At 40.0% G+C, this 17,960-nt stretch overlaps 1 protein-coding gene across 1 annotated transcript; it reads right to left on the minus strand.

The window, feature by feature from the left end:
* Positions 1 to 1,828: 1,828 nt before the first annotated feature.
* On the minus strand, positions 1,829 to 9,885 carry SPX (spexin hormone). The gene is made up of 6 exons (XM_061205492.1): positions 9,544 to 9,885; positions 9,051 to 9,131; positions 8,748 to 8,805; positions 8,190 to 8,252; positions 6,854 to 6,937; positions 1,829 to 2,026 (listed from the first exon to the last, which is right to left on the minus strand). The coding sequence occupies exons 1-6, from the start codon at positions 9,547 to 9,549 to the stop codon at positions 1,968 to 1,970; spliced, it is 351 nt and encodes a 116-aa protein (XP_061061475.1). The 5' UTR covers positions 9,550 to 9,885; the 3' UTR covers positions 1,829 to 1,967.
* Between the last annotated feature and the right edge of the window lie 8,075 nt (positions 9,886 to 17,960).

Genomic DNA, 17,960 nt, shown 5'->3' on the forward strand with positions numbered 1-17,960 from the left:
GGAGAGGAGTCATCCACTGGGGAAAACCAGGGAAACAGAGAGTCATTGAGAGCCCACCCTGGAGGCCACGTAGCCACAGGGGAAGAAGGCTATAGAGGCAAAGAGGAGAAGAGCAACTGGAACGGGGTGAAAGTGGCTGCAAGTCCTATCTGGAGGTGGGGTATTCTAGTACATGGACATGCACAGGAGGCAGATATTTTCCAATTTTAAAAGACAAGCCATACAATGTGAAAAGTTTTGACCACTGATCACTTATTCATTTCAGTTTTGAACAAGATAGAAATAAAGAGAATTGCAAAGACACCCCCGGAGAGATAGAAAGTTATAGCAAACCGGGCATATGCAACTACTGGGTTAATGTGCACATCTGTACGGCAGAACAATGTTCAGGAAATTCAAGTACTTGTAATATTGTAGCTGATATTATAACAGCTGTTGGTCATTTAGACAGCTTTTACAAACTCTGTTTTAGTGGGAAATACTTGAGATTGTTCTAGTTGTGGAAGAATTACTTTGTAAGATAGACTTTAAATGTATTCTGGGACTAGACATAGTATTTAAGCAGTCCATATGTACAAGTCTATGTCAGGTGAGTAAATAATTCTCAATAAACTGGACATATACACTGTCTAGAAAATCCACTTTAAAATCAAACAATAATTAATGACAGGCACCTATTATAATGCCACATAGATTATTTTATTGCTAGCATATTATTTTTTTGGCAGACATCAATGTTACATTAACTTGAATACAGTTTCATTATTCAGTTATGAAATGAGATACAGACAAATCTTATAAGCAGGGTTTTGATTACTTAACACAGTAAAATTGTAATTCCAAGTTACAGAGACATTCACATAATGATATTCTTTAGCTACTGACTAATAGCTATATACTGATGACAATAAGAATGGAGAATACTTTCCACTTGTGACATTTATCAATAACAACTCTCAAGTAATTAAGTCAAAAATAATGAACATGATGGTCGTATTGTAATTTCAAATAAATATACTATATGCTTGCTGTAGGTATGTGTGTATTTTATTTTTCAGATAGTACTGAACCCTAGTTGAGTTTAAAAAATGAATAAATTAGGCATATTACCATGCACTTTGTATCAGGGTGCCTTTATGTTATGTTTTTATGTCAAATAAAGCCTAGAGTTCTAGTCAATTAGAGTAAGCAGTGTTTGAGTCTGTTTAGCCATGGAAAATGGGTTACCTCTAAAAAACTGGTTTGTTTCTTTTGTACAAAAGCAGCGTGTGTTTCCATCTGCTTATTTCCCAGTAACTTTTAGATCCTTGTTTCTAAACTGAATTCGGGGAGATCCCCAGAGAGCACAAGGGGGAGCTTCCAGCTGTAGAACCTTCCACTGGCTCCAGTCTTACCAAGGGTCCCCTCTCTCAGCAACCACACCGCAGTGTCTGATCACAGGGCTTCTTCCCTGTCATCCCTTCCCACTTCCCTTCCTGACAACTTACCTCTCCTGGATACGAAAAGAATCACACTCTACTCTTTCCCATCTTGCCATGCTTCCCCGCCTCACCCTCCTTGGAGGTGAGAAAAGGGGGAAAAGGAGAGGAGATTCCCTGCTGAGTGATAAGACAGTGCAAGTGGGTAACAGAATGAAAAAAAGCAACTAAGAATGATTAGATCAAGATGGGTATCTGTTGTCACAAAACGAAAGAACACTCTAAAGAGTCTTCAACCTAATAATTATAAATGGGCTAAAAAATTCGAGAGTAAGACACAAGGCGATCTAAACAGGACCTGAAGCAATGGAAGAAAGCAACGATGTTCTCACTAAGAACTCAACATCACTTTAGCTTCTGGAAGAATAAAACTGGCTGCACATGTTCCTAAGATTACAAATGAACATAAAAAGGGTCCACAGGCTTTATTCACATGGTTCATGTTTTCAACAAGAATAGAACTATAATTGAATGGAATCTGGTATATTTTCACCAGTTTAGCAGACTGTCTTCTAGGAATCTGGCTTGATCAAAGTTTTCTTCTCCAGCTGTTAGGAAAAAAAATACATAACATAAACATGTATCCTGTGTTTTATAAGAAGAAAATATAAGATGAAGAGAACCTCAGGAGATAAACATTTGCCCCCCTACATTATGTCAACTCAGGCACTCTGCTATGGAAACCACCCCCAAATTGGATTTTGATTGATTTTGTTTCAAAAATTTCCCCCTCAGCTTGGGATGCATTGAAGAATTCACATCTGACATGTGAATCTCTACAGTGAATTTAACTATTACATGGTGTGTTTGGTAGAAATCTGAAAAGGCCACATGTCTTGCTCTAAATATGCCTCATGTCTAAAATACCCACCAGTAGAACCATTCACTTGCATCAAGGTACTGTTTCTGTATTTCCTGTTAAAATGCATTTTAGCTGGGAAAGATGACAGAGGAACACATTTGCACATATTCTCTTACAAGTTGAACTAGACGTCTGGGGTGGAAGTAAGACAAAAAGAAGGGACACTTGTTAGCTGGGCAGGATTGCAAAACTTCAGAGCAGGAGGAATCACCTCTGGGGTGGGGATAGCGGACTGAGATGACAGCAGATTCCTGGGACTAAAAATGGGTTGAAGGGCTGAAACTGATGAAGTGGAAGGGAGAGGAAACTGAGGATGGGGAAGGGAGAGGAAGCTGCCAGAGGCAAAATTCCGTTCCTCATTTTATGTAAGGTCATCTCTAGAGAAAACCACTTTCCCCTAGTTAGTTACAACATGGTTGGAATATCTGAGCTACGGTTTAACCTGAATTGGTAGCAAACTTCAAAATATTGCAGATAATCAGTTACTCTATTTTTAAAAAAATTTTTATTTTTCTATTTTTAAAAATTTTTATTGGAGTATAGTTGATTTACAATGTTGTGTTAGTTTCTACTGTACAGCAAAGTGAATCAGTTATACATATACAAATATCCACTCTTTTTTAGATTCTTTTCACATATAGGTCATTTCAGAGTATTGAGTAGAGTTCCCTGTGCTATACAGTAGCTCCTTATTAGTTATCTATTTTAAATATACTAGTATTTAAAGGAAAGGAAAAAAAAAAAAAGAAAGGAATCATCCCTGTATATCCTCCATTAAGATAACAATCCACTACTTAAAATAATAATCCACTACATAAAATAAGTCCAAATAATACCTAGGGACTTCAGAATAAAAATATTAAAGGTGACTAATGATTAATCTATCATATGGGAATCCAAAACTTTCCCATCCATTTAGACTAAAAAAATTTTGTTTCCTCATTTCATCATCAGAGACAAGCCACTTCGGAAACTTCAATAATTAAAAACTTGAATTTATTTTCCAACAAAGACTTGAAATGGAGACCTATAGTCACATTCTTCTGTAAAGTTTCTAATGAAGATCCCTCTCCTCCTCTTTAAAATTAGCTCTACCTTCTCCATTCCAGCTCACATCTTCCCAGCAATTAAATCTCAGACTTCACTAACAATCCATCTCCACCCTCACTGTCCTCCTACTGACTTCAAAAATCAGTAAGAGGGACTTCCCTGGCATTCCAGTGGTTAAGACTCTACCCTTCCACTGCAGGGGGCATGGGTTCCATCCCTGGTCGGGGAGCTAAGATCCCGCATGCCTCGCTGCGCAGCCGGAAAAAAAAAAAAAAAAAAAACAGTAAGAGTGCCAAATGCCGAATTTAGAAAAGATCACCTTGGATGCAGCATCTTCTACCCATGATTCAACTCTTTCTCACCTTTTCATCACAAGAATTCTGAAAGCCGTGCCAGCAAGCATCCACCTTCTCTTAACTCTGCAGTTTACCTTCTTTTCCTAAATTCCCTTGAAACAAGGTTTCAGAACGGGCAAGGCAGCAGCAAATCACACCACTGGGCAGGGGCTGAGGAGAAGACTTGTGAACCGTGATTTAATGACCCTTCCTACCCAACACAATCTTCCTTCTCCTTTGATTTCTGTACTCTGACTAAGCATTCTGCTATATTTGATGCTTCTCATCACTCCTTTCTTGAAACTTTCCATCCTCGACTTCTTGGATTCTCTGTTATTCTGGCTCTCCTCTTACCTTTCTGCCTGCTCCTTTTGAAGTCCCTTCACTGATATGATTTCCCCCCTTTCCCTTGATCTCTGGGTATTCTCCAGGGCAAATCCTTTATTATCTGCCCTTTTCCCACTACATCTGAGGCCTAGGAGAGAGTTCCATTTTCATGCTTCCAACCTTTATAAACTGGCTCTGAATTTCCAGTTGTTCCCAAACCTGACATCATCAGAATAATGTGGGTGAACTTCTTAAGGATACAGATTCTGGGGCCTCACTCAAGTAGTATGGAATCAGACTCTCTGGACCTAAGGCCAAGAAATCTGTATTTTCAGCAAGTTCTCCAGAGAACTCTGATGGAGCCAGTCCACATATGGAGAGCAGAGAACCAGTGACCTATATACACCTTTATCCACTGGAATGGCTCCGTCACCTCAAACTGAACCTTAATTATATCCACAGGAATTTTCATTTGTCAGTATCACCATTTTAAACTCACACAAACACTTTAAAAATGTGCTTGACTCTGGATTCTCTCTTTCGTTTTAAAATTTTATTGAAGTATAGTTGATTTACAATGCTGTGTTAATTTCCTCTATACAGCAAAGTGACTCAGTTATACATATATTTTTTTCATATCCTTTTCCATTATGATTTATTACACGGTATTAAATATAGTTCCCTGTGCTATACACTAGGACCTTGATTTTTATCTGCTCTTCCTTCCGGTATGCCTCAGGGTTGAGCCTCCATCCCCACTGACCTCATCAGTCCACTCCTGAATGACTGCCTTAGTTTCTCACTGACCTCATCACTCTGGCCTTTCCTCTTCAACACCATCCATCTGAGAGGTGGCAGGGCATAGCTGAAAGAGCTACAGCATCCCACAGCCCTGAGTTAAACTCCCCGTATCACTTTTTGCTGTGTAAACTCCCCATATCACTTCCACTCTATGTGGACCTTAGGAAAGTATATACAGCTCAGAAGGGTCAGTTTTCTGAGCTATAAAGATTAGCTTTAATATCTGACACACAGTAGATGTTCTCATATTGTAGCTATTGTAACTGCTCTTACGGTTACCCTATAAGCAATAACCAGTTTCATCTTCCTTCACCATGTCCTCTTTCTGGTAAAAATCCATGGACCATCTGATTGATTCTCAGATAAAGAATAAGTTACCCCCTGTTCTTCATCCCAGTACTAGTATGTACCTGCTATGTGATAGTGGGCAAGCTACTTAATCTTTCTGTGCTTCTGTTTCCTCATCTGTAAAGTATAGATAATGACAGTGGGTAATCCTAGGAGGTAATTCATTTGTTATGGATTAATGAATTATTAATAAATGTATTAATCCGTATCAAGTGCTTGGAACAGTGCCTGACCCACTGCATTATAGTAAAACCCTCAATAATTATTAGCTAGAGGGAGTAGTAACAGTAGTGGTAGTCATAGCTATAGTATGGCCATGACTCTCACAGCCTACTGTCCTACTGACTGTTCACCCTGCCTTTTCACTGCAAAGGCCATTCTCGTTCTTGCTTTTGTTTAATCCATTTTCTTCTCTACCTGCCACAGTGCCTGGCACCTAGCAGGCATAAATGCAGATTTACTGAATTCAGTATTATAATCCCCTCCACTCAACCAAGTCAGCTGCGGACTTTCTCTGATTTCAAAAGACCTCTTTATCCCACTCTCTTCCATTTGCTTCTCATAGGTTTTTGTTTTGTTTTGTTTTGTTTTTTTCACAACAAAGCCATAAGCTAGAAGCCAGAAAGAGCCCCCTGCTCTCTTCCCCTCCCTGACGGGGCCCGTCCAATAACAGGCAGGGAGCACATAGGCTTTCTCCGCTAGCACAAGTGTCAGAGCCCAAGGCCAGCAGCTATGCTTTGACCACCAGACTACTCACTGTATTTTGTTAAATACATTTTAACACTTAAATTATGTCATAAATATGGCATCATTACAATTTTTGAGAGGGAAAAATCTAGATCTGTTGAATATGCTTTGATGACCTCTATTGTTAATGCTAATAGAAAGTACGTACTTTGTTTCATTTGGCTCTTAGAGCAACCTGCCCATGGATGTCATTATTCCATTTTACCCCTAATGACACTAAGGCTCAGGGTCACACAGCTAGTAAAGCAACAAGGCCAAGATTTGAACCCAGTCCTGTTATACTCCAAAGCCCTGGCTAATGTGCAACAAGATGCCTTAATGCAATTAGTGGTTTTAATGCTACATGGATAGAGAGCCTCTATTTGAAGAACACACCTAATCCTGGCATGGAAGAAGCTATATAGTGTAGTGCAAATCACACAGGCTTAGAATCAGAACTAGCCCAATCTCTTAGGGTGAACCATAAGAAACTGCTGTGTTTGTAAGTAAAAAATGAGTGATTTTCAGCTATTCCATTTGGTTCAAACTTTAATAGCGAGTAACTGGATTTGCGATTATATAAACCTCTTTTGGCCTCAGTTTTTTCAAATATAAAATAATGAAGTTGGACTTTCTGGAGTTCTAACAGAAATAAAAGCTCCAATAGGCTATGGATTATGGAATTAACATGAAATCCCCCAGTCTCATCAAGGAAATGTTTTTACATTCTTGGGAAACACTTTAACGAGCAGCATGGGAGTCTTAAAATAATAAACATCTCTGTGAATTTCTGGTGGTGTGGGCAGCCGTTAATTATTTTTTAAAATCTGAATAAATAAAAGCAACTTTGTTGTACTCAACACAGAATGCCCAAAGCACTCAAAGCTTCCCTGTCCTGCAGTTAAAAGAGGTCACTATAATTATACCTTCTTGCGGTTTCTGCAAGGAAGCCAATAGCACAGCTACTGCCTCTGGAAGAGTTAGTAGTTGGGGATTTGGGCTTCGTCTTTCTGGAGAAACGAAAAAATAAATACAGATTCTATTAGCATTTAAATATTCATATAGATAAATCCTATTCCAGTATGCTATAATACTAGAAAATCTCTGTGAAATACCTCTGTGATCCCTCAGCAAAGAGCCCCTTACACAGAATGATTTTTACAAGTTGAAACATTTCACACTTCCCTTAGACATTGCTTACAACTGGTTATGTTGTGTATTACAGGGAATGGAAGAAAATTTAAACTATATACTACAGAGAATTTCATGAAAGCAAGGAGGATTAAGATAAAGAACCCATGAGAAATTTCCCTCTCAGAGCTTAAAATGGGATGTCTGGGTGGAAAGGTTTAGATGGGACCCTGCCTGGAGCCTGGACTATCTTCTCTCTTGTTCCTTCCAAAGCAGTTTGAGAAAATAATCTACATTCTTGGCCACATGTAAGTCAATTATTTGACTGAAGGAGAATCTGCAAAATATTCAAAACTATTTCAAATCTAAGTTGACAGAAGACAAACCATCCTGATTCAACACAAACCATGATTTTCAATTTGGGAGCTGCTGAAGTGGGAAAACAAAACTTACCCTCCCACGGTAAAAAAAAAAGGTTAATTACACTGCAGGCTTGAAGAAGGTAAACAAAAATTTGATAAGCACCTATGTGCTCAACACAGTGTTTGGTATTTTTCAAAATGAGTCTACTTGGTATTTTTAACAATCTTGAACGTTTATCAAAATGAATGGTATTGTTAGTTTTTAATCCAATGAATGGCATGGAAAGGTTTATCATGAAACATAGTCTCTGGCTCCGTCCTTAACGGCCCCCACTTCTTCACTATTTCTGGTTTTGAACCTTTTGTTAGTTCTTTTTAGTAATATAATAGAGCTGTTTGAAGTTTTTAGGCAAATCACTATTTTAATAATGATGATGATGATGATGATAACAACATTGGCAACAACAACAGCGTTTAAGAAAAATCTTGTAAAGATCATGCCCTAAACGGGAGGCCCATTTCTCGGGCAGGGCAGGCGCACAGCTCTCATATCCATCCTGACGCCCGGGAGCGGAACCCCGGCCCCCGCCGCCCATCTCCATCCCGGCGGGGCGTTGCGATCCCCAGTTCCGCCGCTGCCAGCGGGGCCGGGCGGGGCCGGCTCTCCCCCGGGAAGGCCCACGGGCCAGCCTTTTCGGAGGCGGAGCGCGCCCCTCCGGTCCTGCGCGGTCCTCTGTAGCCCGCGGCCCCCTCACCCCCGCGCACTCACCGGGCGGCGGCCGGTCGGCGAGGTCCTTCCTCCGGCTCTGGTCGGAGATGAAGCGGCGCCCCTCTGCCAAGGCGAGACACGGGCTCAGCGCCCTCCCGGCCCGATCGATCGGGGTTCCGGGGCCGGGAGCGGGCGGGGCCGGGTGCCCCCGGTCCGGTGCGCGCGGGACTGCCGGGGTCGGGGCGCCGGCGCGGATGAGGGAGGAGACCACGGGTGAAGCCCGCACGCCCCCCGCCCCCGGGCCCCCGAGTGCGCTTCGGAGGGGGGGCGGCGATCTCGCCCACCAGCCAGGGCGGGGCGGTGTGTCCCCGGAAATCCCAGTCTCCCTTTGGGCAGGAGCCAGCAACCCTCCGGTTTAGGGTGGAGGATTTCTGATAATCCTCCCCCCGCCCCCCGACCTTTCTCCTTGATTAACTGAGACCAGGATGACCTCGATTATTTATGGGAACAAACTCGATAGGATTCTCTCCCCACAACTCTTCATCTATCCCACGGATTCATGCACCCCTACGGATCTCCCTCTATTGCTGTCGGAAGAGCAAAGTATTTGGAACGTACGTGCACCCTTCAGGTAGAGCATAGCTTGAGGAGTCCAGTTCCTTCTCTCAAAGAGTCTCTATAACCCGGGGAGAAGAGGAAAGCAGTTAGTAAGGCGTTGCTGCCCAGCCCACTATTAGGAAAAAAAAGAAGGGAGGGGAGGGAAAGAAAGAAAGGGAAGGGAAGGAAGGAGGGAGAAGATAGAAGGAAAGAAAGAAGGAAAAGAAGGGAAGAAATAGAAAGAGAGAGGGAGGAAGGAAGGAAGGAAGGCAGGCAGGCAGGCACACAGCGCACGAAGGAGTCCCAATTTTTGCGTTTGATTACCTGCGGAGCACTGTTGGAATTTCCCATGAAAGAAAACACCAGGAAAAGAGCCAAGGTTGTTACCACCAGACTTCTGAATCCCTGTATGAAAAGATCAAAGAAAGTCGTTTCTGTGCCTATAGGATCTTCTGCTTCCTTCCCTGGCGCCTGGACAATTACAAATCCCTTACTTTTTGCTATGTTCTGTTTTAGCGCTCAGAGGGTGGGGCAGAAGGGGGTTCCCCAGTTTATAGTCTAGTTAATCCATAAAGAGTTCTTTTTTAAAAAAATTAATTAGAAATATATTATTTTTATTATTTAACCCAAATGGGGATTTGGGCGAATTAGTGAAACTTTTTCTTTGTAAAATCAAGTGATTCTGATATTTTAAAGGCGTAACGTTTAACTATCCTTTAGCCTCTAAAACACTTATTAAACATGAAAGAGGTAAAAAGCTATACAGCTTTTTTATAAAATAGCTAAAAAATCTCAAATATATAAAACCTTTACTTACCTTCATGTTCTACACCTTTCCAGAAGCTGCAATAACTGTAACTTAACCTCTGAGTTTTCTAATTTTGTTCTGAAGGTGGGGCTTTTAAATCTTAGTGTCAAGGATCCCTCCTGATTTTGCATAGAGCTGGTGTCCACAGGGACTTCCTGTCAGTCTTCAAGATTGAGAGGATCTGATGACTCCTCCAGGGAGATTCAGTTGCAGGAAGTAGAGGAATGATTGATGGGTGAATATCATTTACTGTCCACATCAGCCAGGAGATATTCTGAAAATATCAGCATCATGACCTTTGATTTTCCTATTAGGTTCCCAAGGCAGTATTATTATTGAAAATGATTAATAACCCCAGGCAGAATCAAAAGTAAATGAACAAAGTAAGAAAACTTGTCTTGGGTAACTAACAAGCTATCAAGCTAACACCAGTGAGTAAAGATGAATCATTTGGGTAGAAATGAAAAGGTTAGGGAATCTCAATGGAATTTGACGTCATTCACTTAATTATCCATTCAATTATTTAACAAATATTTATGGAATGCCTACTATGTAACAGACATCCTTCCTTTTAGTTCAAGGGACACAGCCATGTATTAAAAAGACAAGTCTCTGCTTTGATCATGCTTATCTTCTAGACAGGGGGAAAACACTCCAAACCGGTAAATAAGGTAATTATAGAATTTTATAATGCTTTATAAAGAAAAAGTAAGCAAAATGATGTGATAAGGTAAGTGGTGGGCTACTTTAGGGAAGCTAAAAATAAAAGGGGGTCTGGAAAGATAAGGTGGAGTCAGATATGGGATAAACTGGGGTGGGAATCAGTATTGCTGACATTCTCAGGCAGAAGAAAAATACAAAATCTTGGGATGGCAAGGAGCTTGGCTTGTTTGAAGAACAGGAAGGAGACCAATGGAGCCAAAGTTGTGTGGGTGTCAGGGGAGGACACTGTAAATTGAGGTTGGAGAGTAAGAAATGGCAACTTGGTTATAAGCAAAAGATGATGATGGCTTAGACTAGGGGAGTCCTTGCAAGGAATGGAGAGCTGTAATGAATTTGGGAGGCAGAAAACATGGACTTGTGGATAAACCGTATATGAAAGTTTAAGAAAAATAAGTCAAGGATGACTCTTAGATTTTTGGTTTAATCACTGGGTGAATGATGAAACTCTTTATTGAAATTGGAGAGACTTCATAAAGAAGCAGTTAAGAGAGGGAAATAAAGAGTTGTCTTTGGACATATTAAAATCAAAATGTATACTAGACATCCAAGGAGAAATGTGAAGTAGGCAGTTGCAGATGCAAAACTCTAGAGCTCAGCAAACAGGTCACCAGCCTATAGATTATTTTCTAAAGGCAGGAATTATCAGATTTAAGAATCTTGAGAATTTTAAGGATGGAAAAAATTGGGATTGAAAAAATACTTAGGGAGTGAATGGAGTTAAGAAGAGGAAGAGGGGCTTCCCTGGTGGTGCAGTGGTTGAGAATCTGCCTGCCAATGCAGGGAACACGGGTTCGAGCCCTGGTCTGGGAAGATCCCACATGCCGCGGAGCAACTAGGCCCGTGAGCCACAACTACTGAGCCTGCGCGTCTGGAACCTGTGCTCCGCAACAAGATAGGCCGCGACAGTGAGCGGCCCGCGCACCGCGATGAAGAGTGGCCCCCGCTCGCCGCAACTAGAGAAAGCCCTCGCACAGAAACGAAGACCCAACACAGCCAAAAATAAATAAATAAATTTATAAAAAAAAAAAAAAAAAGAAGAAGAGGAAGAGATAGAGCTCTGAGAACAAACCTACAGAGATTGAGCAGAGGGAAAGTCAGCAAAGGAAGCTGAACTGAAGCAGTCGGAAAGAAAGAAATTCCAGGAGAATGAGGCCATGGGAGCTGGGAGACTATCCAATAACATTGAAAAGTTAAACTGATGTGAGCTAAGAAGTGTCTGCTGGATTTGAGAATATGATGGCTTTTGAGGATAGAAGCTAGACGGGGGTGGGTTGAATAGGATATGAGGAAATAAGGACAAGTGTGGACAACCTTTTTAGAAATTTCACCAAAAGGGGGAAAGGAAAATGAACTTTTAAAAAAGATATGTGAGTGTGGTGGAAGTGGGCTATTTTTTTCTTTTTAGCCTTTCAGCAAATCTGAATCCTTTTAATTTTAGGGAACTTCGGAAATTCCCTAAACTATAAATTATGATTCTTGGTGGGAGGCAGCATCTTCCTTGTATTATAGAAGCTGAAAATGCTAGACGCTCTTTCCCAGCCTCCCTATCGGGTAGAGTGTGGGCATGAGGCAGGTTTCACCAATCAGATGTACCCACTCTTCTGGAGCTGGGGAGGGAAGAAAGTGGGGAGCAGGAGAAATACTTTCTGGTGCAGCACTGGTTGTAGGATGCTTGAGTTTGTGGGGGCAATAGTGGCTACAATGCTAGTGACAGACACCAGCATCCAGTGCTAGAGGAATAGTGATACTAACTGCACTGTCCTTTTAATAAAGTCCTCTTTTGCTTAAATCAACCAGGTGTGTTGGTTTCTTTTGATGACCATTTGCAGAACATGTATGCTGATGGGGATGATCAGCAGAGAAGGAGAAATTGATGATGTGGAAGAGAACTGCAAAAAAGGGAGTTTGTGGAAGGCAAGAAGAATAGGACCCAAATTTGTCAATATCCAGTTGTAACAGCTCTATACACAGGCAGACAGTGAACAAGGACCAGAGTGGCCACCATATGCTAAAGTACCATGGATGAGAGAGATGGTCACTTTCTTCGGAATGTTAGAGCAGTGCTCCGCAGGTATTAATGCGCTTTTGAATCACCTGGGAATCTTGGTAAAATGCACATTCTGATTCATTATAGCTGGGGTGGGACCTGAGAGTCTGCATTTGTAATAAACTCCCAAGTGATGCTAATGGATGCTAGTCTACTAATCCTTGGACATTTTGAGTAGTAAAGCTTACAGGATATAAAAAGTGATAAGAAAAACTAACGCTTAGAGTCTACATGGCTGGGAGAATGGCTAACAATAGAAACATCAGGGATAATGGAGAGGGACTAGATGAGTTTAGTTTGGGACTGAAGTTTGAGGGGTGATGCTATCTACCAGTAAGTACTTGTCTAAGAGAGACTGGGGTTTGGGCATTTGATGTTTGGAATTGACGATCATGTGCAGCCAAGAAAACTGAGATCTTGTTAGTAAATGAGAATGAAATATAGAAAGTAGTTTGTAAGTAGAAACTTGAGGAATATTTACTCCCTTTAAAGAATAAGTAGAGCAAGAAGGAGCCAGAACCATGAATGTAGTGTTTTCCACTGTTTTAGGAGAGGAGGAAGATAAAAACTAAGGACTAAAAGGTTATCACCATATCTAAAGAAAATCAATATTCCTTTAAATATTAGGTTTTAGGATTTTAGAATTTAATTTCAAAAGATTGTAACAACTTCCAAAACAAAAAAGCAACAGAAGAAAGATTATGCATGTGTTTATATTTTAAAAGAATTCATAAGTGAAACCCACTTATTAGGTTACCCTAACAAACAACTAAAATGTCTTTCCCCCCTCTCCATACCAAAAACACACAAAGGTTTTAGAAAGAGGGACAGGAAAATAAATTGCCAATCAAACTGTGATTTGCATTTACAATCTTAAGGAAAAAATAATTAACGTGGTTTGTCTATAACAGTTTCGCTAATGAATTCACAAACAGATGTTTTACGTCAAAGCTGCCATTTTCAGCATAATATGCACAAGTGAGCAGAATGGCTTTGACATATTATCAATATTGTAGTCTTATCAAAAGTAACATGCCAGAATGTGTTTGTTCTAAAAGGGCATTGACTCCCAATCAAATGTTTTTGTTAAATTCACAATATTTTAAGATTTTTACAGGTCTAAACCTAGAGATGGGCTAAGAAAAGTTACTTATTTGAGAAAAAAACAGTTGTTGCATAAAACCAGTAAATTTTATTCTGCTGATATGGTTACCCGGCAGTGGGTACTGGACAAATTGGATCCAAAACCTTTTTTAAAGGCATATTTAATGGAGATCATTTTGCCTGCATCACTGATGTTACCTGAATTCTTCTAGTTGACTGGAGCGTGCCCAGGCCCCATTTAAAAAATACTGTCACAGTTTAAACTGCATTCTTACAAGGTCAGTGATTATTGTGTTCACACAGAAAACAGCTATCTTTTTAAAAATTATTTTTAAACTTTATTTATACATTATTAAATCGAAGTTGATTTACAATGTTGTGTTAGTTTCAGGTACACAGCAAAGTATTTCAGTTATGTATATATACAACTTTTTTTCAGATTCTTTTCCATTATATGTTATTTCAAGATATTGACTATAGTTCCCTGTGCTATACAGTAGGTCTTTGTTGTTTATCTATTTTATACATAGATAGTAGTGTGTATCTGTTAATCCAAAATTCCTAATTTACCTACCCCCCCCTTCTGCTTTGGTAACCATAAGTTTGTTTTCAATGTCTGTGAGTCTATTTCTGTTTTAAGTTTGTTTGTATCAGTTTTTTAGAAATCACACATAAGTGCTATCACGTGATATTTGTCTTTCTCAAACAGCTACTATCTTGGGTAAGATTACCTGGACAATATGGCTATTGAGATACTCAAGTATCCAAATTACTCTCTGATAACAGAATAGAGGGTTTTGGTACAGGATGATGAGGTCATTGGGTTCAAGTCCTACTTTGGCTTTATTCTCTGAAGGCCAGTCAGCCCCATAGGCCAGTTGTCTCACAAAGGGGTGGAAGAAGTAATTTCCCCAAAGGGCTACCGGTTTTAGGAGGAGATTTAGGGACACTGAGAAGGCCTGCTATCTAAAGTAAAACTCCCCACTCATTGGCGAGTGTCTTTACCGTCCTTTACTTAAGGCTTTGAACTTCAAGAATGTCTTTTCGCAAACCATGTAAATATCACAAAACAATTGGCAGGTTCTAGGAGAGGACAAGGAAGGGCCAGCTGTTTTGGCCTAGTCAGTCAAACAGAGGTGACCTTTTAATAGGTCTTAGAGCTGGTAAAGGTAAGACCATGAAAAAGTGTCAGTCGATGAAGGATTTGGGGACGCCATTTCTATGTCCAACCTCCTATATGGATACAAGTAGCAGAAGAGCAGAAGTTGGCACTTTTCAGCCCAGAGGACAAGGTTAGAAAGATGTGCTGGATACTGTATTTAATAACAGATTCACCAGACAATAGTCAAGACTTGCAGTTTAATAATTGGATTCAACAAATACTTATTGGGTACCTCAACTGGTAGATTTGGCCAGTGGTTTTCAGCCTTACTAAAGTATAAGATCAAAACATTGCAGACGTTAAGTGATTTTATTTAAGTCACAAATACTTAAGTATTATATATTCCTTCCATGTAGAGAAAAAAAATTAAGCATTTCTCCACTAATTTCTAAATTCACTGCTCACTTTTTTACCTGAAGTCTATTTCTATTTATGATTACATTTGAACAGTTTGGATATGGAAGATGTGACCATTATATAAAAAAGAAAACTGGGGCTTCCCTGGTGGCGCAGTGGTTGAGAATCTGCCTGCCAATGCAGGGGACAAGGGTTCGAGCCCTGGTCTGGGAAGATCCCACATGCCGCGGAGCGACTAGGCCCGTGAGCCACAATTGCTGAGCCTGCGCGTCTGGAGCCTGTGCTCCGCAACAAGAAAGGCCGCGATAGTGAGAGGCCCGCGCACCGCGATGAAGAGTGGCCCCCACTTGCCGCAACTAGAGAAAGCCCTTGCACAGAAACGAAGACCCAACACAGCCATAAATAAATAAATAAATAAATAAAATTAAAAAAAAAGAAAACTGCATATAAGGCTAATTTAAAAAACACGAGGTTATGACCCAGCAATCCCACTACTGGGCATATACCCTGAGAAAACCATAATTCAAAGAGTCATGTACCACAATGTTCATTGCAGCTCTATTTACAATAGCCAGGACATGGAAGCAACCTAAGTGTCCATCGACAGATGAATGGATAAAGATGTGGCACATATATACAATGGAGTATTACTCAGCCATAAAAAGAAACGAAATTGAGTTATCTGTAGTGAGATGGATGGACTTAGAGACTGTCAAACAGAGTGAAGTAAGTCAGAAAGAGAAAAACAAATACCATATGCTGACACATATATATGGAATCTAAAAAAAAAAATGGTTCTGAAGAACCTAGGGGCAGGACAGGAATAAAGATGCATACGTAGAGAATGGACTTGAGGACACAGGGAGGGGGAAGGGTAAGCTGGGACGAAGTGAGAGAGTGGCATGGACATATATACACTACCAAACGTAAAATAGCTAGCTAGTGGGAAGCAGCTGCATAGCACAGGGAGACCAGCTCGGTGCTTTGTGATCACCTAGAGGGGTGGGATAGGGAGGACGGGAGGGAGACGCAAGAGGGAGGAGATATGGGGATATATGTATGCATATGGTTGATTCACTTTGTTGTACAACAGAAACTAACACACCATTGTAAAGCAATTATACTCCAATAAAGATGTTAAAAAAAAACACAGAACACGAGGTGGGTTATTGTGCAATGCTAAAGTTTTAGAACTTCTTAATAAAAATACATCTGACCGTTGTTATGGATTGAATGTGTTCCCTCTAAATTCGTATGTTGAAACCCTAACCCCCAACGTCATGGTATTTGGGGGTGGGCCTTTGGGAGGTAATTAGGTTTAGATGAGGTTATCAAGATGGGGCTCCTCATTAAGGGATTAGTGTCCTTATGAGGAGAGAGATGAGAACTTGTTCCTTCTCTTTTTCTCTGCCATGTGAGGACACAGTGAGAAGGCAGCTGTCTGCAAGCCAGGAAGAGGGCCCTCTCCAGGAACTGAGTCTGCCAGCACTTTCATTTTGGACTTCCCAGGATGCAGAACCATGAGAAATAAACATCTGTTGTGTAAGCCAGTTTATGGAATTTTGTTATAGCAGCCCAAGTTGAGACAACCACCAGTTAATAGAAAAGTACCCTTTTATTGAGAAGACAAGTGTATTTACAATATTCAATTGTTAGATCATATAATCTGTGAGACTTTTAAAAGCAGCAGTATTCCAGGAATTACAATTTATAAGGGGAAAAGGAAAACATTCCAAATAGGTTTCTGTTACAGAAAATACATTTGAACAATGCCAGAAACACTTAAGGCTAAGTAGTATTAGACCTTCTCCTCCATCTTTATAGCAATAATCAGAGTATGTTTTTTGTCACAAAGACAGAAGACTAATATTGGAAAGGAAGAAACAATATGATGTACAGTCCTTTCTGTCAGAAGACAAGTATGTTTAAAAATAGAGCCTCATCAATGGTTCTGAATAAGAAACATACAATGCTGCCAAGCAGTCCCAAACTCACATTTGAGATAAACTGTGGACTCATTTAAAACTGAAAACTGCTCCAAGCCTCTCACTCTTACTAAAGGACTGGGAGATTATCACATCCTTTACACATTTCTAATAATGCTTTCTGAAATAAGATTGCTGAAAAAGAGATCTCTGTTACAGTGCAAAGAACATTTTGATAGAAATTCATGTCTACAAAGGAGCTAAATAATACAGATGTTCCATACATTAACAGATACTGTTCTTGCTTTAAAAAGGTAGAATTATCTAACCACTGTAAATAATATGGGTCAGTCAAAAATATGTATAACAGAGTCCTACAGGGCAACTTGTATAAGTCAATCCCCAAAATATGTATATATTTGACACTCTCCAAGTGAGGATATTACTTTTTTGAAGAACATTAGACACAACACTAGGTTTCTTATTATTCCATGAACTATTGAGGTAGGAGTCTCATTTTGTCAATATCATCTGTTTTCACAGATTATAAGTCAAATGCCAGTACCAAAAAGACAGTAATCCACAAGGCTGAACCATTAGACTATCTACCAAGTCCTTCCTTCTTTAGATGAGCAAGGTTGGGACTTCTCTGTGCATCAAGAGATTTAACTAAAAATAACATAGGCTGTAATATATTTTGTAGACACATTTGTCAATAAAAATCACAGATTTCAATTATGATTTTATACATTAAAAAGCTTTGCAACTGTTAAAAAAAAAAGAGTAAATAGTATAATCATTAGTGGTAAAACAAATAGTACTACGACTCTTGAAATGTCTTCCTACATCTACCAAAAGGGTGCCACCTTGGAAAACTACTAATGAAGAAACAACTACTGTTTCCTACTGCCTGTCAAGCAGCAACAGTAGAGAAGACAACACATCATTTTTGTAGTGTCATGTTTTTCAGAACTATAGCCAGTTTAATTACAGTAAAATAATTTAGTATGTGAACTCAGATATTCTCTCCATGAACTCAAATGAAGAGTGATCATATGAAACACACATTATGCATATTGATTTTTATGTTATGAAAAAGCTGAAAATA

This window comes from Eubalaena glacialis, chromosome 11 (assembly GCF_028564815.1).
Source record: "Eubalaena glacialis isolate mEubGla1 chromosome 11, mEubGla1.1.hap2.+ XY, whole genome shotgun sequence".
Taxonomy (NCBI): domain Eukaryota; kingdom Metazoa; phylum Chordata; class Mammalia; order Artiodactyla; family Balaenidae; genus Eubalaena; species Eubalaena glacialis.